This window comes from Branchiostoma belcheri, unplaced genomic scaffold (assembly GCF_001625305.1).
Source record: "Branchiostoma belcheri isolate BF01 breed outbred unplaced genomic scaffold, Haploidv18h27 scaffold40, whole genome shotgun sequence".
NCBI classification, from domain to species: Eukaryota; Metazoa; Chordata; class Leptocardii; order Amphioxiformes; family Branchiostomatidae; genus Branchiostoma; species Branchiostoma belcheri.
Window position 1 is genome coordinate 850,497 of NW_017804021.1, and position 26,329 is coordinate 876,825.

General features: G+C 41.2%; 1 protein-coding gene across 2 annotated transcripts; it reads left to right on the top strand.

Moving 5' to 3' along the window:
• On the top strand, nucleotides 1–26,329 carry LOC109477531 (THO complex subunit 2-like). Of its 2 annotated transcripts, none has more exons than XM_019778823.1 (36): nucleotides 1–121; nucleotides 480–547; nucleotides 2,617–2,708; nucleotides 3,038–3,089; nucleotides 3,751–3,821; nucleotides 4,087–4,211; nucleotides 4,599–4,732; nucleotides 5,198–5,358; nucleotides 5,801–5,896; nucleotides 6,254–6,400; nucleotides 6,513–6,685; nucleotides 7,133–7,328; nucleotides 7,720–7,883; nucleotides 8,540–8,726; nucleotides 9,425–9,696; nucleotides 10,090–10,207; nucleotides 10,516–10,695; nucleotides 11,331–11,495; nucleotides 11,979–12,133; nucleotides 12,658–12,784; nucleotides 13,323–13,464; nucleotides 13,742–13,899; nucleotides 14,307–14,435; nucleotides 14,976–15,107; nucleotides 15,533–15,601; nucleotides 15,993–16,108; nucleotides 16,750–16,952; nucleotides 17,385–17,532; nucleotides 17,713–18,020; nucleotides 18,265–18,335; nucleotides 22,341–22,379; nucleotides 22,993–23,145; nucleotides 23,464–23,521; nucleotides 23,691–23,806; nucleotides 24,081–24,157; nucleotides 25,324–26,329. In XM_019778823.1, exons 1-36 carry the CDS (start codon nucleotides 54–56, stop codon nucleotides 25,352–25,354), a joined length of 4,701 nt encoding a protein of 1,566 aa, XP_019634382.1. In that variant the 5' UTR covers nucleotides 1–53; the 3' UTR covers nucleotides 25,355–26,329. The 2 variants fall into 2 exon arrangements, with proteins under 2 accessions (XP_019634382.1, XP_019634384.1); XM_019778825.1 differs by having other exon boundaries at nucleotides 6,516–6,685.

A 26,329-nucleotide genomic window follows, 5' to 3' on the forward strand; every position in this document is an offset into this window, starting at 1 on the left:
CACAGGGTCAGGGCTACGGGTAACATCCGGGTACTTTCTTATCATACGAATGCATGATGGCGGCTGTCTGTTTGACTGCCGATAACCTGAAGAATTGGGAAAAGAGCGGAAAAACCGACTTGTAAGTACAATTTTCACCCGATCGTTGGTCTAGCGTGGTGCCTACCGTCTACGGAAGTTTTCGGACGTTTTGTTGGCGTAGCACGCCATTTCTAAGATTATTTACGTGCGTGAATATCTCAGTGCTATCCTTGATCCTCTTTTCGGCCATGTTGCCTCCCCACACGCTACACAAAATTTGTAACAAAACAGAATGTTTTAAAACCAGAAAATTCATACATAGAGCAAAAATAACCTTCCCTATGGAAACTGAAATCTTACAGATGTAACATATACGTGGTTGAGCAAAGTTCTCATAGCTTTATGCATTATTTTGACGATGATAACATGTATGTTTCACTTTCTGTTTCTTCCCTCAGTCTGAAATTATGTCGGAGCCTGGCACACCAAGATGTAGACAGTCTGACGGGAACTAGCAATACTAAAGGTGGGCAGCTTCTACGCAATTCGTGTATTTCGTAGTTAAAGTTTCTGTGCTGTTACATGAATGGGTCATAATTTGGTTACAACTAAGGATGGTACCAGTATGGACTGGTACAACTTGCAAGCACTGAAAAATAAAAACGGAAAAAAAAAATTGTGCTCTTATAAATTATAACGGGGGGTGCCCTAATTCCGACCCATCCCTAATACCGAACTAGTTTGAAAAATCCTTGTTGCGGCGTTATGCATGGGAGCACGTGCCTAAAAATAATCACAAGAATGGACAATGTTTTTGTGTTGATATCGGCAATCTCACAAAGTTTGTTTTAGTTCCTACACTCCGACAACAGACGAGTGAAAAATCTGTGTGAATTCGACGCTTGTTCGGGGGTTGACGAGCGTGTCAAAAATGCAGATTTTGCTTTTCAAACAGCCACTTTGGAGCAAGTCGCGTAATCGTAAAAAGAGGACTTGTTTGGGACAGAAAACAGTTGTAGATTGTTTTAGTCATAATTTGTGTATTATAATTTCTAAACTCTCTTCTCAGATCGACCTGTGTTAAACACTAGGTCGGAATTAGGGCACCCCTGTTGCGATAGAACGTTCCACCGGCAAAATGACCAAAAAATTGCCGTGTGTTTCGTGAACCACTACGCTTGGGTGCAAGGCGCTACACTCAAGTCAAACTTGTTCAGGAATTTTTGCAGTTCTATTTACAAAGTCTATTCTCCATATCAATTACGTGTGATGTATGTATTATGGAATTCAGTGTATAAACTATAAAGGCAGAACAATTGGTATTACATATATACAAGGCTTATACACATTTTGAAGACATGGAGAAGTCCCCATTATTATGGGTGCAAATGTTCACACCTTTACAACTGACAAGGCACATTGGCACCACAGTGCAAAAACTACCTATTGTCTTCATCTAAGGCTAATTAAGACATGGATAATGGAGTGCAGGGCTTGAAGTACTTTTTCAGCATCCCTGCACTGGTGCAAGTAATATTTAAAATTACCTGCACCAGACAAGTTTTTACCTGCACCACTCAGAATTTAGGAAATAAGGATCACTCTAAAACTGTCCACAAACCATTGCCAAAATTATTTCTTTTACTCTTCATACTAGTAAGTAATGACAGTCAATACAGTTATGAAAATCTACAAACACCTACATTTGCATATAAACACAGTAGTGCAGGTTTACGTTAGGTACAGGTAGACTTAAGAAATACCTATATAGCTCCAATTTTACCTGCACTGAAGTGTATATGCATGAGATATTTTGAGCCTTGCTATGCATAATCAGTGGTGAAATATTTTTTTCAGTGCTCTGCAATATTGGAGAAAAGTCAAAATTTTGTTCTGCAATTTGGAAATATATGTACAATGTATATGCTTTATGCAAATACAGAAGCCTATATTTTGACCAATTTCTGCCCACATTACACATGTAAATGCATATTTTCTGTCTCAGTCCTGCAGGCCTCGAAATTAACTTTTTTCACTATTGTCCCAGAATTGTCCCGAACATAGATTTCAATTGTCCCGAACTGAAGATGGACTGTCCCAGCCTGCTTTTCAGGAAATAAGTTGATGACAAAAATAAGAAAACAACAACTGAATTTGTACAACTTGAAGTCCACTTTATTAGTAAATGTTGGGAAATACACGATAATATCATGGGCATGGCACCGTCCCTGATATTTGGAATCCCTGATTGGTCAAATTTAAATGTTCGTCAGAGTATTTATAGGCTGCCAGCAGTCTGCAGCAGGATGGATGGATCGCGTTCCCAAATGACGTGGATGGTCTTAGAATTTTCCAATTGCCCCAAAATTGTCCCGAAACGTAATTTGAATTGTCCCAAGCTGAAAATTTAGTGTCATTTGACACTGGGACAATGTTAATTTCGAGCCCTGGTCCTGGCCATGGGGTTTTCTATTTTACATAGTCTTCATCTCAATATAAACTGCATGGAAAATAAACTGTGTTAAATACTGTTATATATTTGTCTATAGAGAAAATACTAGGTTGGGTACAATGTGTTGTGTTTATTTTCCCCAGATCTCAGAAGAGCTCTGTATGAGCTGTGCTTACAGGTAGTGAAGGGGGCCATCAGACATGACAGTGCAGTCAAGGTGCTACTGGAGCTGGGGGTAAGAATTCCAATTAGTCATTAGGTGTTCAAAGTGCCTTTCTCAAGAGCACAACATTAGGGCATGTCAGGGGATAGAACCCACGCTTCAGGGGTTCAAGATTTCAAAATTTTCCGTGGGAGCATGCCTCGACATAATGTAACGTCAAACAAAATTGAGATAATGGATTTCAGGCTGGCTTGAACATGCAAGTCAAGACTGTAACTTACAACACTTTGATTCACTCAAATTGGATTGAACCCCTAAGCTTTTTGTAAATAGAGACTAGAGAAAAGGTATGTGTAGTTTAATCCTATTTGTTAATTTAATGATTGGATATTTTTCTGCAGGATGTTAAGAGAGACTTGTCTCTCATCATGGCTGATATCCTGTCACTTGTAGGTAGGTTGTCTTTTCAGATGTTCTACTACTTCTACGTGTACTTGATATCTGTACTGGGTATTCTATGTACAAGCTATCAGTATCAGATATCTTTGTTGATGAAATTGTTGTTGAGAAGGGAGCTATAATTTGTGCTGCCAGAAGGCCTCTTGTTCATCATGTCTCTTCAATTTCAATCGTCAGATAGTTCTGTTTGTAATCTGTCTGGCTCTGCCATGCTAAATTACATCTATATATTCATTAGCTCTTAGCACCTCAGCAGAACATACTGCACCTGCGCATAACCCGGATTTTTCATGTTTTTCGTTGGATGTTTGGTCAACATTGCATCAGACTTTTACCCTTTGCAGATAGTATCTTTTCCAACACGTTTGAAACTATAGATGGGATGTCATCCTTAATAACGCAAATACAACCGTAAACAGAGATGTTCTGCTGAAGTGTTATGCATAATACATTACATGTTTCGCTCTGCCAACGTGCTGTTGTGTATAGCTCTATACTGTGTTGTGTTTCTAAGCAGTTATTCCTTTGTTGTGTTGTCTTTGTAACTTAAGTAAAGGCATTGTTAGTAAAGGCATTGATAATCTTTGTAATTATTGATGCTTATGGGTGTAGGTTTGAAACATCTGTGAAAGCAGTTTTTACTGACAATTTGCAGATATGGACACCATTTGTCATGAAGACAAAACACAGAGAGAACGCTTCGTATCCCTCGTGTCAGCCTGCATGGTAAGTAACAACAATGTTTTTATGGGATTTTGACTTTAGTCCTCCCTTTAGAAATCAAACTACATGTTCTTAGTTTAACCTTCGGCTTGCTAAGGTAGCCACTTTGACATTGAATTTTACATTGGTTATGGGTTAAGGCAGCAGGGCAAATGTTTTTTTTTGTCGTTTCTGCCAAATGTGTTGAAAAAGAGATATTGTTGTCTTTTGCAGACAAGTGTTGTGCCTGAACAGTTGCTAAAACAGATATTATTTTTGTCTTTTGCAGCCAAGTGTGGTGCCTGAACACGTGCTGAAAGAGAGACTTGAAGTGGAGTCCCTGGAGGCAGTTTCCCTCATAACTCAAGTCAAAGTGTTCAACGTTAAATATGTCAAGACAAAGACCAAACTTTTGTAAGTATAGCATACATTAAATGGATTTAAGTATGGTAGCCTTGTAGAGAAAAATCACTTGGATTTGTTGCAATGTTACTTACAGTAAATAAGTAGTCACATTTAAACCTTAAACCACTGGACATTGAGTTAACTTTGGCTTGAAATTCCACCTACATACGCAGGTTAGAGCAGGTAAAACAACATGGGGGTGTGAAATTTTTATTTCAATACATGTACCAGCATTACAGATAAAAAGAAAAAATACTGCATCATCTGCAATAACTAACCATATACCAAAAATCATAGAAATCCGTCAAAGTTACAGCTGTAAACGCACAAACACGACTGAAAAGTACCTTCCCTGGAGGTAATTAACCATCATCTCTCTCTCTTTTTTGTCTCCAGCTACAAACAGCAGAAGTTCAACTTACTACGTGAGGAGAGTGAGGGTTACGCCAAACTTGTGACAGAGCTGGGCCAGGACATGTCAGGAGCAGACACCAGCAATACTGTCCTAGAAAACATCAAATCTCTTATAGGTATGACCATGACGCTTCTTCTGTGTGTTTTTATACAACTGTAAAATGGATGATAAGTCATTGAATAGATAGAATATGCAGTTTCCCACAATGTGTTGTTTTAATAGGAAAGTTGCATGAAAAATTTAGAATGATAACATTTGCAAATTTACCTTCACATGGTCAAGCCTAACAAACTACTATCCCGTTTATTGTGATTATATGGTGATTGTGTTTACATGGTGACCAGCCCCTCCAATTTGCTACATAATGTAATTCAAACCCACCAGGTGAATACTACAGTACCAGTTCCTGTGGTGACAGCCATCTGGTCCAGGTCATTAACCTTATTCGTTTGGAGAAGAAGAAGAAATAGAGCAAAAACAATATGTTTTCCTTCTTTTCAGGGTAAACATAATATATTGTAAAACCAAACCAAACATTTCAGTATTGACTGTACTTTGTTGTATCTTCTATCGCCCTTAGGCTGCTTCAACCTTGACCCTAACCGTGTCCTTGACATCATCCTGGAGTCGTTTGAGTGCCGTCCCCACCTCCATGACTTCTACATCTCCCTGCTGAAGTCCTACATGACGGAACCCTCCACACTGTGCCATGTACTCGGCTTCAAGTTCCAGTTCTACCAGGTAAGGCCAAGCCAGTTCAATTTGTTGCCTCTTGGATACTTCTTAGAAAAATTATTAAGCGATGGCAAAAATAAAAAAAGGCTGCAATTGCACGGGTAATGTTTGACCAATGAACCATTTATGTCACCATGATCATGAAAAAGAAAGGCCAAGGTATCCTATGAATGATAGCCCCAAATGCTACGATAGGAGCCTCGAAGTCATCATACCGGGCTGGTTTGTCATTCAAAGAATGAATTTTGAACTTTTGATCAAACCACATCAGTGAAGTTTAGACATCCAGGTATTGGGATACACAAGGAAACTCTTACTCAAGCAACTGGAAGATTTTGCTAGACAATTCAAGCAGCACCCACTGCTATTCGTCAGTGGCTGACAGAATCTGTAGTAGACAGAAAAAACGTTCAGTCTTGATGAGCTGTTTCATCTTTCCTTTCCCCAGGATGAAACGGGAGAGAAGACGCCTTCTTCACTCTACAAGGTGGCAGCACTCCTGCTGCAGTACCAGTTGGTGGAGCTAGAGGCGCTCTATGCACATGTAAGTGCCACTGTTTCAGAGTACTAACCATTTCATCTTTTGTTCATGTGCATATAGGAACATGTTAAATTCTGTTTGTTCTTACTTTAACACATTCATATATATATATTCACCTGAATGTTCACCTGAATCCAGGCCATACATATATACACATGGTTACCAGCCCTTCAAACTCTATAACTTGCTACATAATGTATCCAACATCACAGGGTGTCTGCGACAGCACTAAGTTACCATAATGATAGTTATCTGGTCCAGGTCATCTACCTTACTTCTTTGGAATAGAAGAATGAGCTGAGCAGAAACAATAGGTTTTCTCTCTGCGAAGGTAAAAATAAACGATGTTGTGCGTTGCAGTTGCTCCCCTCCGACAATGACATCAATGAGAAACACAAGCGAGACGGTCTGGAGGCACGGCAGCAGGCCAGGAAGATGTCCATGGTCATCCTGTCAGACAAGAAGGAGGAGGAGAAGGAGGAGGACAAGGACAGTAAGAATGACCAGGTATGGATAAAGAGTTATAGTTCAAACCTGATTGTTACATATAGTCTTTAACCCTCACAGTCCTAGGACTTCTCTAACATGTTTCTAACAGACGTGTTCCTTGCCTCCCCAGCAGGGAGACAACCAGAAGTTTGGACTGTGTGAGGCCCTGTTGAGGATAGGAGACTGGCCCCATGCCCAGCGGATCATGGACAGGCTGCCTCACCACGTGGCTGTAGAACAGCGCTCCATTGCTGCTGCCCTGTGTGCCTTGATCCACGCCACCATAGAGCCGCTGTATAGAAGGTACCATCTGTCTTCTCATTTAAGTCAAGCAGAGACATTTTTGCTATATTGGGGCTTGAAATACAACCTGCATATGCAGGTTAGTGCAGGTAAAATTTGAGCTCTGCAGATATTTCTGATGTCTACCTGCACCTAACCTGCATTGGTTCATGTACTGGGTTTATATACAAATGTGGATTTGTTATTTGCTGGATTGACTTATCACCTATTTGTTATTTGCTGTAACAGTCAGATCCATACTTCCTAAATTCTGAGTGGTGCAGGTAAAACCTATCAGGTGCAGGTTATTTTCTGTGTTACCTGTACAAGTGCAGGTACCAGTATTCAGAAAAAGTATTTCGAGCCTATGTAGTAGTATAGCCTCTACACATGAATTTAGGACTGTAAACTTTGTAGTGTTTTTCTTAGGAGGGGCTTTTTTTAGAGCTCTTTATTGTTTGTTTCCAGGGTTGGGGTGCCGAAAGGTGCGAAGGGTCGTCCTATCGCGCGGCTGGATAACGATCAGGCGCCTGCGCAGGTGCAGCAGTACGGGGACCTGCCGCAGCACGTGTTCGTCATGCTGCAGCACCTGGGACCTCACCTGGCCTGCGACACTGTCCTCATGGCCAAGGTCATCAGGGTCGGCAAGGCCTTCATGAAGGAGGTACATGGGTCCACTCAGATTGTGTGCCGTGGTGTTTATTTGTTTTACACAACCAGTAAACTACCTTTAGATGTTATGAAGCAAGTTTGAACTGTAATTTCCAATGCAAGAGATTAGACTTAGCCATATTTTCCACTATACAACTCCAGTCTTTGTCAAGCAGTTACACATAACAATGTTAATATATTGTAGTTATATGTTATATATAACAATGACAATACTATTCACAGATGTCACTTGTTCTGAGTTTTAAGAAGTCACATACCATGCGTGTATCTGAGCTGTTTTTTTGCTCCCTCAGTAGAGTGAGAAGTCAGGGAGGAAATAGGAGCTGGATAATAAATAAACATAAACAAACAAACAAATATCTGACCTGTTTTTCCTCCCCCAGTGGAGTGAGAACCCTGGTAGGAAACAGGAGCTGTGTGCTGTGTTCTACGGGCTGCTGACGGCTACAGACGAGGTGCTGCTGCCCACCATGTCCATGTTAGACGCCAACTGCTGCATGTCCGAGGAACTCTGGAGCCTCATCAAAACATTCCCCTACGAGTACAGGTCAGTGGGCTTTTTTTCCCTCCTTTTTTGTTAGTTCTGCCTCTGGTGTAACATGCCAGTTTTGTACAGTAAGTACAAGCTGCTGCATAAGACCGGACTGTAAGGTTTAATCCACTCACACCAGGAAGGACCCCTATTCTTATCGTTCAGTGGCATGAGTCAAACACGGGACTTTTGGCTTTATGTCCCATCCAAGAGGATGTAACTAACCGAGTCTAGGTACTCATTTTCATATTTCCTAAGGGCACAACACTGGGGCCTGCTAGGGATTCTAACATCCCTAACCACAAGACCACCTTGTCATCCTTGTTCCCAGATACTGTTCGTATAGCTATTGGAAGAACCAGGCCAGGGATTCAAACCCAGAACCTTATCGATTCTAAGGCCTAGGCATTCAAACCAGGCCTGGGATTCGAACCCAGAACCTTTTGCTTAGATTCAAAGGCCTAGGGATTCAAACCCAGAACCTTTAGATTCTAAGGCCTAGCGGTTCATACCAGGCCTAGGGATTTGAACCCAGAACTTTTAATTTCAAGTAATCTTGTCACCCTTGTTCCCAGATACCATATGTACGGCCAGTGGAAGAACCAGGCCTAGAGATACGAACCCAGAACCTTTTGGTCCTAATCACAAAACCTTGTCACCCCTGTTCCCAGATACCGTATGTACGGCCAGTGGAAGAACCAGGCCTACGCGCTGCACACCCAGCTGATTAGGATCAAGGCCCAGACCATGGACAAGACCAAACACATCATGAAACGTCTGACCAAGGAGAACATCAAACCCATGGGCAGGCTCATAGGCAAGCTCAGCCACGCTAACCCTGGGGTGCTCTTTGAAATCGTAAGTTTTGTTTATTTGTTTATCAAGATTTACCTCATTTGTGGAAGGGTTGACCCAACAGTTTACTATCACCTTTTCAAGATGTCAACTCTGAGACCAGACTGTAAGGTTTGAGCCACTCACACTGGGCTCTTCTCAACAGGTGTGATGGGATCTTTAATATAATCACTCTCTTCATGGGACTCACGGTCTTATCCAAGAGAACTCCCCTAACTGTAGCCATAGTACTCATTTTTAAGTGAGCAAACAGGTGTTATGTGCCTTTTGCACGGGCACAACACGGGGGCCTGCCAGGGATTTGAACCCAGAACCTTTGGATTTTCAGTCAACAACCCTAATAATGAGACCAACTTGTCACCAGTTTTTGGTCAGGACTTTTTCTGAAACCGAAAATTAAGGTCCAAGAAAGGCTAGAAAGGTAACATTTGCAAAGCAAAAGTGATGTTTACCTTGACATGGGCTAGCCCAACAAACTACAACTGTTACAGTTATTCTTACTCAGATGCATCTATTCTGCAACTTGCTACATAATGTAATCTAATGTAACACCAAGTGTCCTTTTCTGCTGCTAGATCTTGTCACAGATCCAGTGTTAAGACACCCAAATTTTCTAACTTAGCTGCAAGAAGGTTAACAGACTTGGTGTTAGATTCTTGCAGGTTAGTTTCTCATTTTTTACTGCCCTTTTCTTCTCCCAGATCCTGTCACAGATCCAGCGCTATGACAACCTGATCAACCCGGTGGTGGACTCGCTCAAGTACCTGACCACACTGTCGTACGACGTGCTGGCGTACTGCATCATCGAGGCGCTGGCCAACCCGGAGAAGGAGCGGATGAAGCACGACGACACCACCATCTCCCTGTGGCTGCAGAGCCTGGCCAGCTTCTGTGGAGCCATCTTCAGGAAGTACCCCATCGAACTGACAGGGCTGCTGCAGTATGTCGCCAACCAGCTCAAGGCTGGGAAGAGGTCTGTAACATTCAGGAGACACACCCCAATATTTCAAATTTTCCATCCAAGGCTGCACACCTTCGAGTCTAGTGACTCTTGTTATCCGGGGAATGATTCTGAAGAAAAACTGTCTATACTATAGTATGGAAGGGCTTAGGCTGTCTTTCGGTTACAAGACCAACTGAGTTTTGTTTCTTCACCCTTCTTAATTTTGGTAAAATCAACAAGAAGACCATTATTTGTATGACAAAAATAATTAATGCAGTAAATTGGAAATTTTTGCACAGAATACTCCATCAGCTATCTTTCATCAGTGACTGACAATGTTTCTAATAACAATTGAAACAAGTACTAAATAATAATCTGAATTGATATGAATTTAAAAGCTGCATGTTTTGTTGTTGTTTGTAGCTATGATCTCCTGATCCTGAAGGAGGTGGTACAGAAGATGTCGGGTATCGAGATCACAGATGAGATCACCAGTGACCAGCTGGAGGCTCTGTCAGGGGGAGAACTGCTCAGAGCAGAGGTACAGTTGGACTTTTTTGTGTCTTGGTAACAAGTTTTAGGATGCAGCGGGTTTGTTGGTTCACTTGTTATGATGCTGAGTAAGAAAACCAACATTGAATATATTTTGGTTGAAAAAGAAAAAGACTGAATGCACCAGTGCAGGTATGCAGAAAAAAGGATTTTGAGCCCTGGCCTTGTAAGTGTACCATTGCACCATATACCACCTACCCAAAAATCAGGTGCCTGTGGATGTACAAATATGCACTCAGTGTTCTGATATCCAAAATATGAACAAGTTTTTCATAATGCTATAATTGTACCCTGTAGGGCGCGTACTTCGGACAGATCAGGAACACGAAGAAGTCGTCCCAGCGACTGAAGGATGCCCTGTTAGAGAGTGAGCTAGCCCTGCCCCTCAGCATGCTGATGGCTCAACAGAGGAACCACGTGGTGTTTAAGGAAGGCGGAGAGATGCATCTTAAACTGGTTGGCAACCTGTACGACCAGGTATGTGTTCTCTTTCAAAATGTACATGCCTCTATGTTATTTTAAGTCCAGACCATACATGCATTACTGCAGCTAGTGTTAACTACTTGTAAACATGCATGAACTCCTACAATTATTATGTCTACCTTGTTCGCAAAAGGAAACCATGTGGTGAAGGATTACATTATGAAGCAAGTTTGGATGGTGGGGCTGGTCATCCTATTATGTGTTTTGAGTAAGAATAAGCAGAGCAGTAGTTTGTTTGGGTAGACCATCTGCAAGTAGACATTATGTGTTTGCTTTTCAAATGTTACCTTTCTAGTCCTATACTTACCCGTGGTACTGTAATTCCCTTTATATGCACAGTAGCAAAAGTTCACAGTCTGAGAAAAATGGACATGTTCACGGAACTGTATGTTCATGGTGGCGACAGGTGCAGGAAAAAGAAAGTCCAGGAATTATTTGTTAGGCTGTAATGATAAGTTCACTGTACAGAGGTGACAGTGAAAACAGTTAACATAACAGTACAGGGAAAAAAATCAGGAATTACAGTATTTAATTAGATGGCCTTGTCGTTAGGGTGTTCTGGGTTCATCTGTGTGACAGATTTTAGAAAAGATTTGATGCAATGGTGATAACACTGATGTTTCCCCCAGTGTCAGGACACGCTGGTCCAGTTTGGAGGTTTCCTGGCCACCCAGCTGAGTACAGAAGACTACAACAAGAGTTTACCCCCCCTGGACATCATGGTCACCACCTACCACACCCCTCCTGACGCTGCCTTCTTCCTGTCCAGGCCCATGTATGCTCACTCTATCAACGTAAGTCTGCAGCTCACATTTTATGTTTACTTTTAGGCTATAAAAAATATTGATTTTGTTGTTTATTCTTCTTCTCGTACAAAAATTGAAGAAATAAAATAAAGTTTTTATATTAAAAAACAAAAAAAAATTGATCTGCTCCAGGTCAGTGATCTGCTCCAGACGGCTGTCACCATGGTAACTGGTGCTGTTGCAGGATTGTGCAAATGTAGTTGGATTGCATTATGTAGCAAGTTGCAGGAGTTTGGAGGCTGGTCATCCCTGTTCATGTTTACCGAAGGAAAACATATTGTTATGGCTTCACCACACCACGAAGTTTGCTCTGTTTCCTCCCATTCTTTCTCCAAACCAATAAGGTCAATGACCTGGACCAAACGTCTGTCACCGTGGTAACTGGTGTTGGGTTACATCATGTTGGCAATGTAATTTTATAAGAGGACTTCATAAGAAGACTAGTTTCATGGCCAACTTTTTTACCCACAGACAAGGTACGATGAGCTGAAGAAGGCAGACAAGGGCAGTAAAACGTCCAGCTCCCAGAAGACACAGCGTTACATCCAGGCAGTGACGGAGGTCACCTCTCCTGTCATCGAGTCTGCACGGGTCATCCACCCACCCAAGGTCTGGGACGACATCAGGTCAGAAATACATCTGTGCTGTTATCAGTCTATCTAGTAAAGGTACAACATTGTCTAGCCAGGAATCAAACCTGTAAACTTTTGGTCTCATGATATGATTCAACGTCACTGTCAAGTAATAGAACTGGTATTTACTGCTACTGTATTGTTTCGACCATCATAAAATGAATAAATCCCACAAAATTCAAGATTTTGTAATAACAGGACTTGAAATACCACTGTTAGCGGAGAAAAAACTGGAGCTCTGCAGGTATTGCTGATGGCTACCTGCACTACACAAAAGTGTCTATGGATTGTTGTATGCTGTATTGTATCGTACCAGCTGAAAAATGAAGAATATGCACAGTTCATTAATAAATAGTTGCAGCTTCTAGTTTGATGTATTAAAATCTCCTTTTAGTACAGCGGTGCAGTTAAAATTTGTCTGCTGCAAGTCATTTCCATTGTTACAAATACAGAAAAAAAAAGGATTTGGAGCCGTGACTGTTTATGATTCATGTTTTTGTTGTTCTTACCACCCTCAGCCCACAGTTCTATGTCACCTTCTGGTCCCTGAACATGTACGACCTGAGTGTTCCCAGTGGAGCCTATGAGAAGGAAACACAGAAGCTGAAATCCCAGCTGTCAGCCATAGAGGACAACAGGGAACTGGTCAGTACTTCCAGAGGATTATGTATTTGTCTTTACTTGGATACATTATGTAGCAAGTGTGGTTACCATATAATGTTATGTGAATGTATAGCAATAAATTAGTAAGATCCACTCTTTCCATCCTTCAATTCCAAATAAGAGAAAATGTTTGTGTAGCGTGCGTAGTCCACTGGTTAGCGACAACTTGCCTCTGGATCTAAAGTTCGAATCCTGGCTGTTGTCACTCTCCTGACATGGCATGCTACTTGCAAGGGTCACAATCCTTAGAATAGGATGTTATACCATGGTCTGCAGTTCAGTTTGCTTGTCACATAAGAGCTAAGTAAATTTCCCTGTTGCAATGAACCTGTAAATACTATACATGGTGTCTTCTATGTCACGACCAGTGAAAGATTAGCTCTTCCGTGAGCAGAATTGGATTGAGATCACATTTTGCTCTATAAGTTTTCTATTGCATCCCGTGCCCAAAATAGCCTTAGTCGAAGACTTGTATAATTAAGAACAAGTTTAAAATAGATATCCCTAATTGTGTCCCCAGGCCCAGAGTAAGAAGAAGAAGGAGAAGGAGCGATGTGTTGCCCTGATGGAGAAACTTCGTGAGGAGGAGAAGAAACAACAGGACCACTGTAGCCGGGTCCTCGCCAGGCTCAAACACGAGAAGGACTCATGGTTCATGTCTAGTATGTTTTTCTTCTTTCTTCTGTTGTATGTTTACCTTTGCAGAGGAAAAATATGTCATGTTTGCTCTGCTTCTTCTTCATCCATTCCAAATGTGTAATGTCAATGACCTGGACCAGATGGCTATCACCATGGCAACTGGTGCTGTAGCAGACACCCTGTGGTGTTGTATTACTTTATGTAGCAAGTGGTAGGACAGGCTGGTCACCATGTAACATCATTCAAGTTTTGTTTTGTTGCAGTGTTTGAAATGCTGATGTCTTTTCGTAAATATTGCAGGATCCACAAAGAATGAAACGATCACCCAGCTGCTGCAGTTGTGTATCTTCCCTCGCTGCCTGTACACAGCCAACGATGCGGTGTACTGCGCCAAGTTTGTGCACATGATCCACAACATGAAGACTGAGAACTTCTCCTCACTGCTGCTGTACGACAGGGTACGTCTTAACCTTCCTCCTGCTAAGGTAGCCTTTTGACACCAAATGTGTGTTGACAACATGGTCAGGCAGCAGGTTGAAGGTTAAAAAAACTGTCGCTGAGGTAGTCAACCACATTTTGTTTACTGCTTGTTCCCTTTTATCATTTATTTTTATATGTTAAAAATTCTTTAGATCTTAACAGATAAGGTCTTAGATAATGTTACTTACTTCATGTTTAACATTAATTGAAGTTTATATTAGTTTCTTCTTCGCTAATCACATGACCTGGACCTGATGTCTGTCACCATGGCAACTGGTGCTGTAGCAGACACCCAGTGGTATTGGGTTACATTATGTAGCAAGTGGAGAAGGTTTGTTTTACATAGGTTGAAGTTCTGACTGTCTTCTGATTTTTGTCTGGCCAGGTCTTCTCTGACATCTCGTACATGGTGGCCAGCTGTACCGAGAGTGAGGCGCGCTGCTACGGACGCTTCCTGTCCGCCATGTTGGAAACCGTCATGAGGTGGCACAGTGACAAAACCATCTACGAGAAGGTCTGTTGTCTTTGGACTTGTATAATATACTGTAAAGCCCAGGGCTGGAAATACTTTTTTCTGCATGCCTGCACATATAGATGTAGGTAACATTAAAAATTAAAGTTCAGTAAAAACGTAATTTTACATTCATCATATACATGTGTCTCTCGATGTGATTTGTATGCTTGTAGTCTGCAATTCAAAAGGATAAGCTTCAGCTAGAAATCAGCAATTCTACATCTTGCCATCTATATGTACAAGTATATAGATAGATTATCTTTAATTTTGTAGTCACCTTGTCTCTTATGTGATTTTACAATGTATGTATATGATATACTACATGTATAGGACCACAGGAAGAATAGCTGAAGTGTCATGCTAATTAAACTAATGTTCGTCCCTATTGTTGTAGTACTTTTCTTTAGACATGAAACATGATAAGTTATTACTGACTTTCTAGGTATTTCATTTTATATGGTGCACCCCAAAAATTTTTTGTCCACCCAATTTTTGGGAGCACCATATAGTATTCCCTGTATAATGTTTGTTCCTGTACAGGAGTGCTGGGGGTACCCTGGGTTTGTGACAGTACTCAGGGCATCAGGAGCAGGCAGCAGCAGCAAGGCAGACCAGCTGGACTATGAGAACTTCAGACACGTCTGTCACAAGTGGCAGTTCAAGCTCACTAGGGTAAACACTGACAACAAACAAACAAACAGCTTTGAATTTTACATTATGCAGCTGAAAGTTTAGTTTCGAATTGGTATATTCTTGAAGTGCTTCCATTGTTTTTGTACTGTACTGCAGAATCTTTTAAACCACAAGCTTAGAACACTGCAAAAACCTCCTTCTAGTGTAGCTTTGTGGTTGAAATTAAAGCCTGCCCCCAAAAGAAACAAATTTACAATCAATCAAAGCAAATCAATCAGTCTTCATTCAAACAACTCGCAGACAAAAGTCTGTATTGTGTCCTTCTTACAAGGCATTACAAAAGATTTGACGTATGAAAGACTACACATGGTCTACACTTGATAATTGGGTTCAGTAAAACATGTACATTAAAAACATAACAGTTTAGCATATCATAAAAGGTACCACTAATCTCTCCCCTACAGGCCCTAGTGATCTGTCTGGAGTCCCAGGACTATGTACAGATCAGGAATACACTCATCGTCCTCACAAAGGTCAGTGGGACATCTAGTCACCTTGTAACATTGTTTTCTTCTAATGTCCCGTACATGTATATTGAAAATGCCATTCATGATTGTGTTCGTGACAGGAGAAGGTATTTGTGTGTGTGTGTGTGGGGGGGGTCTAACTTTAGCTATAATGTTTGGTATGTGGGTAGATCTTGGGAAGCCAACATTCAAGGTTGATGTTGGGCCCTCTTACAGCTTTCCTTGGCACTGCAGCATAACTTCCCATATTTGTATCCTCTGATCTGGACATGCTGATGTCTTGAAGGTTTTGATTGTACTGGTAGTAGGTCTTGGGTAGACAGTTCCAGGTCGATTTTGGGCCTTCCTTCTTTGCTCTTGTTTTTTCTAAAGCCTTGTCTTCATTGTTTGTTCCCAGATCCTACAGTACTACCCCATGGTACAGAACCTGGCACTGGCCCTGGAGCGCCGCGTGGACAAAATACGGCAGGAGGAGAAGGAGAAGAGACCGGACATCTATGCTCTTGCCATGGGGTACCCTTCCTGGCCTACAGATTGTCTTCTACTCACCCTTTTGTCCTATTTATAACTGTGCACATAGAACTAACTGTTTAAACACTTAGTTGTGTCTGTTTGGATGTACAAAATGTCTTTGTAGGTACAACTGTATTTGGCACATGAACTTTGCTTTCAATGTATAAATGTATAAATCCATGACAGCATCTTGTATGGTATTGCCATAATAGTATTAAAGGCACCTAAAGCAATTTCAGGGCAGTAAAATTGGATTATCAAAGTCAATTTTCTGGTCATTTTTTAATGTAGTACCGGTAAGTTGAATGAACCCTATCCTGTAGCATACAGATGTCTGTGGGGCAAAAATGTGATGTCGCTGACGGAAAATGGTTGCATGTTGTGTATTGTAGGCTGGTTCTAGCTATTTAGTTTTGTTACCCTGTTTTGGGCTACATGTGTTTAAAACACTTGTATGAAAAGTATGAAATGCTAAGAAATGGCAGTAAATGTCAATATCAGATTTCCTCATCCAGAATATTTTTTTTGTTTTGCCACCCTGAGATTGCCCTGAATTGCACTAATTCTCCAGTTGTGCTTAAAGACTTTATTAACCAGTGTTAGAATGAGTTTAGAAACACCCTCCCTTCTCTGTCCTTCAGCTACACAGGTCTGTTGAAAGGCAAGAAGGGTCAGCTGGTTCCCGAGCACGAGTTTCACCTCAAGGAAGCGCTCAAGGCGTCTTCCAAGAACGGGCCTGTCTCGATCTCCGCCAACTCATCCGGTCTGGTGGGGTCCTCTGGGAAGTCAGACGGGTCCAAAGACTCAGGGAGAAGTGGTGCTGAGTCATCGAAAGGGAAGCAAGGTGAGAGTTTCTCCACTGTCAACTTGTTTGTTTGTTTGTATGTTTGTTTGTTGAAAAACAAGATAGCAGCATAAGAAAATTAACTTATGCCATATCCACAATGTCCATGATCAAGATCAAGACATGGACATTGGCATTCAATGAAATACAGTCAAAACTGCCCAAGAAGATCACTCAGGATAAAGTCCAGTCTATGTAGCCGGATAGCCACAATGGGAAAAATTATCTAAGATACAACCAAAAAGTGTCAAGGTGGTCCTCATATAGTTGTCACTTTTACAGGGCTGACTGTAGCTGCTAAAATCAGCATGAAAGTGAAATGGTTACTTTTGAAAATATGAAGGGAAAATGAAATACAGGGACAGTTTGTTAAGGGTTTTTTTTTCATTAGACACACTGAAAACATGTAACAAATAGACTTTTTCCTCACAGGGAAAGAGGAGAAATCCAAGGATAGCTCGACAGATGGAAGTTCCAACGACAAGTCATCTTCCAGCTCAGCCAGCAAATCCTCATCAGCCAGCAAGAGTGCCATGAACGGTGAAGTATCCATGTCCTCAAGCAAGAAATCTGACTCAAAGTGAGTACCAGTTTTTTTACATGTCCAACATCAAAAGGTTGTGTGAAAAAAGATTTTGTAGATTTTGACCCTCAGTACCAGCATGTTGTATGACATGTATGACTGTAAAGCTGTTGAGAAAAGTGCAGAATGATACAGTTTGGACAAACCTGTCTAACCCATTTTCCTGTGTGATTGCAGACAATCTTCTGAAAAGACCAAAGACAAGGAGAAGAAAGAGAAGTCCCACAACGGTGAGAAGTCACACAAGGAGGGCAAGGGTCACAAGGAGGACAAAGGTCACAAGGAGGACAAGGGTCACAAAGAGGGCAAGGGTCACAAGGAGGACAAAGTTCACAAGGAGGAGAAAGTCCGTGAGCATCGCAGTCACAGCAAGGAGAGGGAGAAGAGCCACCGGTCACCCAGCGTCACGTCCAACGGAAGTGGGAATGGGAAGCCAGGAAAGAGGTCAACCGAAGCATCACCTAGAACATCTGACTCTGAGAGGGGTAAGTCTTCTTCTGAAGAGCGTTCATACTAGCTGCTACTCAAAGGCAACAGAAAATGGTTATGGTAGGCAGGTGGTGTCCATAATTTAGTATAAATAATCTAAGGAACCACCAAAAAGTGGTTGCAATGGCCAGGTTTCTAGAACAGGTTTGACTGTATTATGATATTTACTGTTTTGGTAGTTAAAAGTTCAGATGAAAGCTAGAAAAATGATGCTTACGGTCTTCTGTGCTTCTGTTTCAGAGCACAAGCGTAGTAGGAAGGAGGAACATATGTCATCAGCCTCGTCAGCGACGTCAGCAGTGGCAGCTAAGGTTAGTATAGAGTAGCGGGGAAGGAAGGAGAAGGGATGACGACCACTTCTCTCACTACGGAGGAGGAAAGAGAGGATCGTGCCTGAAACCGCCCCACCGTTGGTCGCTGGAGCAGTTTCAAGCTTCCCGAGCTGTGCAATACGGAGTGTCCAAATCAGCGACGCTAATAAAAGTTAGGCGAAAATCGATCGGAGTTTAGGAAGGAAGTTGTAGTGTTCTCCCTCTTGGAGTCATGGTTCTCTGGAGGATGAAGCCCGGGTGCTCATGGGAGTCGCAGTCCTCACACGGGTGCGGGGTAGAGAAGACGTCGGGGTCCCTGGTAGCCATGCAGAAGCCTGTTTTGGAAAGTGGCTTTGCTGCGCAGGTGCTCTAGGTGGTTGGTAAAGTATTGGACCGGCCGGGCTGAAAACGCAGCGGTGTGTGCACCCTAACGCGCTGTGACGAAGACCACAGCTCTCGAGTCTTTTCCCCATTCACTCTCCATTCCCCTTTTCACTGAAGCAAGGTGGGTTGGCGTAAGTATGGCAAGCCGAGCAAAGCTACATCCCTACCAAGGCTCAGTCACTGGTCTCACCAGAACACACGGGAGCGACACATGCAACAATGGAAGCAAACACAGAAGAGGAGACAAGCGGATTAACATAATTCCCACTCATGAAGACTGCTGGAATAAAAATTTGCCCTCACCATGTTAAGGAGAAGTGTTAGATAAAGAAAGCAGGACAATTGAAAGGAGCTATTAAATTGTTGCAAGCCTTTGTCACAACGTTATGTCCACATCTCACACAATTATTTCCCGACTGCACAACACACAGAAGGCCTTGTATCAAACAACTGGTTTCCTAGAAAACAACGTTTTTATGTGTTGATTCGTCGCCAACATACAAAATGTACAACACCACAAGGATGACCACTGCCAGGAAATCTGCGTAAGGAATCTTCACATCAACACAGCTATACTGGATACAACCATCATAACAGCATTCATGGGACCGCGAAAGTTCATTTGGACCAAAGCAATGATAACCACTACGATAAAAAACTGTTTACCTCAAATCAAGGTTCAAGGTACCTCAAATCATGGTGCTATCAACCAATGCAATATATAACAACACCGAGCTACCAGAAGCTTCTTACTTTATACATTCCACTGTGTTTGCCGACACAGACAAGCAGTGAAAGAACTCTGGGGCCACTATAGCAGATTGAACCACAGCTGGCTGTGGGTCTTACAAAAATGATGCCTCATCGACGAGACAAGTTTGACAAGTTTGATGTTCAAGACGAAATGAAGAAAAGTCATGTTATGTAAAATCCACTCTGTATTTGTTTTAAAAATTTTTGATTAGTTACAATCTGGCAAAGTTACTTTGGTTCACAAGTATTTATCAGAAATTTCCTTGGAGGAAAAAGCCTCTATACAGGCCTCGAGGATGCTGCAATGGGCCAGATAATTAAACAAGTTGCAAGTAGAATTTGAAACGGTCTGACCAAGAGGAAAGAGGCCAAATGAGAATCAGTTTCCATTGTTTTATCAGCTGCAATCTTACTACTGGTATCCTCAGGAAGTTCTGGAGATATCATAGCCTATATCAAAGACCAGCCACGCACACACAAATACAATGAGGAGAAATATATTAGTTGTGATGATTTCTGTGGGACCAGTAAAATATGAAGAAGAATTTATGAATCATGTATTTATGAATCATCACAATCTGCAGAAAAGTCTTTGTCAACCCTCAGAAAGGGGAATTAGAAGTACGCCTTTACACCAAGAAGATGTCCAACAGCACCGTTAATTGTTAAGTTTCGGAAATCATCTTGAAGACATGTCTGTTCCATCAGTGTGGAAGATACCATAGCAAAATTTTGCAAAATAAGGAGGTTACAGATGATTCTTTGTCAGCTTGGATTGCAGAGGACATGAAGCTGTATGTGCTACAAAGAAGACACCTTAGTCACGTCAGTGTAAAAGATGTTATTAGCAATCTACAATCTGCAAGAGAGCATTTACAAGCCATGAAGCATCTGATGAAGCGTTAAAGCTTGTGTCAGCATCGAGTCATGTCAATCTTCAACTCCGCCTAAAGTCTTCGTCAAGATCTCCAGCTAGAGTCTTTCTTCACCAAGATCTGCACCTGAAAAGATGTGCAGATCTCTGTAAAGATGTCCACCAAGTTGTCAAGATTTCACCGTCAAGATTCCACCTGATGTCTTTGCTAAGATCTATACCTGAAGTCTACATCAAGATCTCCATCTGAAGTCTACATCAAGATCTCCATCTGAAGTCTGCGTCATGATCTACACATGAAGTCATCTTCAAGATCTACATCTGAAGTGTTCGTCAAGATCTACACCTGAAGTCTACATCAAGATCTCCATCTGAAGTCTACATCAAGATCTACACCTGAAGTCTACATCAAGATCTCCATCAGAAGTCTACATCAAGATCTACATCTGAAGTCTTTGTCAAGATCTACACCTGAAGTCCTCATCAAGATCCCCATCTGAAGGCATGACGATGTTCATCACAAGAATGAGTCTTTATCTCTGCATTATAACACAACGCCAAGACAGCCTAAAGTTCTCCAAGTAACCCCCTGCCTTGGAAGTCATCTTCAAGTCTCCACCTGGAGTATGAAAGATGCCACGGCAAGTTTCATCGTCTGGGATTGCAGATGAAGAGGATCAGTGCAACTTTCCTGACAGGATTACAGACAACAGAGCTACAATCAAGTTCACCACCGTAACAAAAAGTTGAACCAGCAAATGAATTCTGAAGGATAAAACCAAAGGATCGTAAGAATTGCCTGGAAGAGATTATTACTTGTTCTAACTTAATTTAGGAAAATGAAACAAGGATTTCAGGACAAACTGCAGTATTTAGATTTTTTTCCCATATGTTACGAAAGCTATTTTAAGGGTTTGAAAAACCCAAACAAGTTCAGCTCAAAGAGCATGTTTTATTTTCTAAATTTTTACTGTACTCATGTGACTGTTATGAAGGATATAAGACTGTTACATCTTCAATGTCTGTGACAGGAAAAGAAGAACTGTTGCCATGGATTATTACGAACATTTCTCTCAATTCAAGCTGAAGTGGAAAAACAGTGCAAGAGGAGCCATGGATATAATGATACAAAAATAAACCAAATCCAGTTGTTGGAAGGTTCAAAGACGAATTGCAAAAAAAGGAGACCAGAAACTGAGTTTTGGAAGTGAATGTAGCTTTGCAAAAATTTTCTGTACTATACGACAAAAAGACCAAAGGTTGACCAAAATGAAAGCAAACAAAATTCTTTGAAAAATGGTGGACCAGGAATTCAAGTTCAGTTGATTTCAGTTGTGCTGTATATACAATTTGTTATCATCAAGTAGATTTATAGCCAGTACAGAAAAGTTATTTTTGTGATATAATATTTATTTTCTTGTAAAGAAGTGTCTTGTGTCTCAGGGTTGAGGTCATTCTAGTAAAATGAAGAAAAAAGACACCTTTTGAATTCTGTGGTCATATTTTGTGGTCCATTCGTACCCAAAAATGTGTTTACCCCAAAATAGCAAGCATGAAGCAAAAATTTGTTCTGTCAGTATTATGATTCTCAGGTTGGTACATGTATTTGTCTTTTCTTTGAATTCATGGTTTCATAGATGAGGTTTTTAGTCACAATGTATTGTATGTGATTTTGCGTTTGATTTATTTAATGTTACCAGAAATTTCTGTATCCTGAAATGGAATGATTAATCTTACTGCTATCTTAGAAGATGGACTTTCTTTGGCCAGCAGAGCACAGAAGCTGCAATTCCAAAATCTTGAGTTCTTGTTCTTAAAAAAGAAAAAAAGGCCTACAGTACAAGTAAATGCCATGATTGTTCTGATAGTGCAATTCTTGGAAGCCTTTTACTAACTTCTGCTTGAGTGGCAGCTATCAAGACCACCCAGCACACTGATTGGTGGACTTAGGTCAGCTGACCTGTGATGTCATGTGTCTCCCAACCCCATTGCAGGATGGTCATAGGGCAGAGCATAAGGAGGCATCTCATAAGGTTAGAACATCTTCAGCATGTTGCTAGCTCTAATGTTGTTAACTGGTGATGGAATTCATGGTGTGAGGGAGCATATCGTCAAAGCGTACTGCGCCCATGCAAAACCTGTATAGTCCATAGCACTTTGGCAGAATGTCTACTTTTAGGTCATAGTCCCATATTTGTTAAGGACGTATCCCATCTATAGTTTTTAAATGTTGTGTTGGAAAGATGTCTGCAAAATTCTGATGCAACATTGACTAAACATCCAACGAAAACCATGTTTTGCGCAGGTGCAGTACGTTCTGCCAACATCCTGTGTGCACCTTATGGAAATATCTGAAATACTTGAATTACTCTTGTCATAAACAGCTGAATCTGAACATGAGAACAGTAAATGCAGTGATCGTGCAATAGACAAGAGCTGTAGCTGTACAATTAGAAGCTTTCATTGTTTAACAACTCGGTCATGCAATACATTGTAGATCAGGCTCTTTGTAAATTTTCCAGAGCAAGCAAGAGCTTTGAAAGTACTAGCAGGTTACTGGACCTAGTCTGTAAATGAAAGTGAGAGACTGCAGGCTGTGAGAACCTGTGACCATTCTAGTGTGGATGACAGTCTTTTCTCCAACAGAGCCCTCGGTACTCCAGCCCAGCCCAGCCCCTGACAGAGAAGGAAAAGAAACGTGCCAGCAAAGAAAAGGAGAAGGGAGAGCGAGATCGGTCCAAGGAAAGGGATGGGGAGAAGCGCAGAGAATCCAAAGAACACAGAAAAAGAAAGAGCGAGGTAGATGCCCAAACATATTTTGAATTGATTTTTTCATTTTTTTTTGACAAAAAATAAAACAGAGAAGTACATGTATAAAAACAGTTTGCAAGAGTAGGGAAGAACCCTGAAAAGGCTTATGCGAAGCCCTACTCCATTTACATTATAATTTTATCAAATACACATTTAGCCAATCATAATTAAATAAGTGAGTGATGAACAGTTATGGTGTTGATTTTAGGTTTGGCAATGTAAACAAGGACCACAGAAAGAAAACCTACAGTTTGAATTGTCATGCTAATTGTGTTTTGAAATGAATGCAAACTCTTTTATTTTCAGGAGCCTCCATCAATGACAGAGTTCCAGGAGTCCAAGAGAAGAAAAGATGAAGAAAAAGGTAACCCTACACAAGCCTACACTGCCACTAGTAGCAGTACTAGTAATAGGTTGATTAGTGGGTTTATATTGGTCCCTTATGGGGTCTTTCCTTGAAAAATCTGTGTCTGTGCATGTGTACATACAGTGGGCACTGTCAGTAGTTCATTTTTGCTTTGTGTACGCTACAGGAAAGTCTGGCAGTGACTCTAGAAGAAGCAGCCAGGAGAAGGAGAAGCCTCGCACCCCACAGACCACACCCAAAATCAGCAAGCTGGCCAAGGAGTCTGGAGAGAAAGGGAAGAAGGTGGGAACCAGGACTCTTAACCTTCTTCCTGCTGCCTAACCCATAACCTACAAAGCATTGGTCACTTCGGTGTGCTAAAGGGTTAAAAAGAAGTCTGTCAGATTTTTTCCCACATAGAAGGATTTCATTAACCTCAAGCCTGCTAAGGTTGCTGTTTGGCACCAAATTTCTGTTAGTCAAGCAGATATTTGAAGATTAAATCACTTGTGCTAGTTGTAGATTTTTTGTTTGTTTGGTCTTAAGTCATCAAAATGTCAAATTCTCTCCTCCTCAGGAGTCCAAGGATAAGGATAAGGAAGAGAAGAAAAGCAGCAAAGAGAAGAAAGTGGAACGGAAAGAAGAGAAGAAACAGTATCCTTACTAACTACATTGAATTTTACATGCCTTTGTTTCAGGCCCCCTGATTGGTCAGGTTAGGTCCTATCACAGGCCACAATACTTGCCCAATCATAGGTCACTACACTTGACCAATCACAGGTCACTACACTTGACCAATCACAGGCCACTATACTTCTGAACATGGGTGGTGCATTTATAACTTGAAGGTCCCTCATCTGTTACGACCATTGATACAGCACCATGTTTGCAGCACCACTTAAATCAAAGCATTTCTAGTTACATCAAACATGAACAGAGATCATGGCTTTTATTGTAACTTACAGTAAGATCCCGTTCATACCAGACTTTTAAAAACCGGTTGAAACCGCTAAATAATTAGCGGAGGAAAACCCGGCTAAAACCCTTAGCGTTCATACCAGACTTTTCATAACCGGTTTTGTAAAAATCCTGTCCGGTGAATATCCAATTAATCGGGCATGACGCAGTTTGAATAACCGTTCCTCCCGCTCTTCCGATTGCTGTCGCCTCCTTGTATTCCGTCTTCATGTTCATTACCTTTTACTGCGGCACTGATCTTTAAATAAACCAGGTTCCTCCAACATGTTTGTTTCGGTAGAGCACACCCCCCCCAGCTTTGTCAAATTCGGCGAGTCCAGCTCTCCACAAATACATAAATAAGTATCAGGAGCGTCTCGTCTGTCGACCAGGTTGCGTATGCTGATTCCATCGATCTCAAAATTAACAGAAACCGTGGGAAAACAGTGGAAACGAACTCAAATTGGTCAAAACAACGCCATAAAAAAGCTTTAGGTCGTCCACGGCCAGGATGCTGACCTCGTGACCCCGGAATTATGACGCAAAAACCGGTTCAATAAACCCTTAGCGTTCAGACCAGGTTTTTCGGTGGAAAAACCCTCAAAAACCCTTAAAAAACCACCTCCCGAGGTGGTTTTTGTAAAATCGGATTTAAACCCCTAAAAAAACGGTTAATTTGCGTTCACACCAGGTTAAATAAAAACCGGTTTTTGAAAAACCGGTTGAAACCGCTAAATATAAGTCTGGTATGAACAGGGTCTAATCCATTAAGTTTCAATCTACAGCATTCAGGGAGTTGTAGAAGTGTTGAAATCTATAAGCCTTTGCAAAAACTTTGATAAGTCCTTAACCCAACCTCCCAGTTCCTCTCACAAGTCGGAGAAGAAGAGATAGAAACCGGAGATGGTCCAATTACAACCCGACTGTCATATCAATGCTGCTGCCATGTCAACCAACATCTGCTAGTACAGCAGTCTTATTACTTGTACAGAGCAAATCTGCAAAGTGTTACCTTTTCTGTTAATAAACACTTTTAAGGAGAGACTTTGTCCTAGCAAGCCGACCATACTGGTTAGAAACAGCGTGTTTCACCAAAAATGTATACGAAAGACAATAGGAGAGGGAGAAGTTTCTGCTTTTGACACCAGCTTTAGACTACGTTTTTGTACAAAGATAAAGTCTTGATGAAAGTGATGGTGGCTTTTGAAAACTACAGATAACATGGTTCAACACAGCTGAAAAGGATTATTTACTAGTAGTTATTCACAGTTCTTTCCAAGCAATACTTCATGGCTGTCATTTAAGAATCATGCCATTTTAAATTGTCCTTTTGACTCCAAGATTTGTTGTACCTCATACGTTTGTGTCTTTGTATAGTAGCTTCTCTTATGTGTCTTCTTAAAGCCTACACAGCAATGGTTTTCTTATCGTATAGCCAGTCTTTAATTATGAAAAAAAAGCACTTCTTTTCTGGAGAATAGCAAGGTCCCAAAACAGTCATTTTTATTTATTTTGTTCTCAGGTTTTTCTCTTCAGGAAGGACAGGGATTTCAAATGGCCAAATTATTGGCACATCTTTTATCGTGTCATGGTGAAAGAGTTTGTAAAGATTATGAAGTTGGCCTGATGTTGCACAAGCCAACATGTAGAAGGCTGTATAAGAGGGATAGGTTGGATACTGAAATATGTCAAATTTTACAAATGTAGGCATCACAGTTGGGTCACCTTGACTACAGTATTTTCTCTTCATTTAGATGAATCTGTGAACAAAGTAAAGAATTATGGTGACTGAAATGGTAAACCAGGTGCTTGAATGTTCTTTTTGCTTCCACAAGATAAAAAAAAGATGATTAAAAGTCCACCCATGTT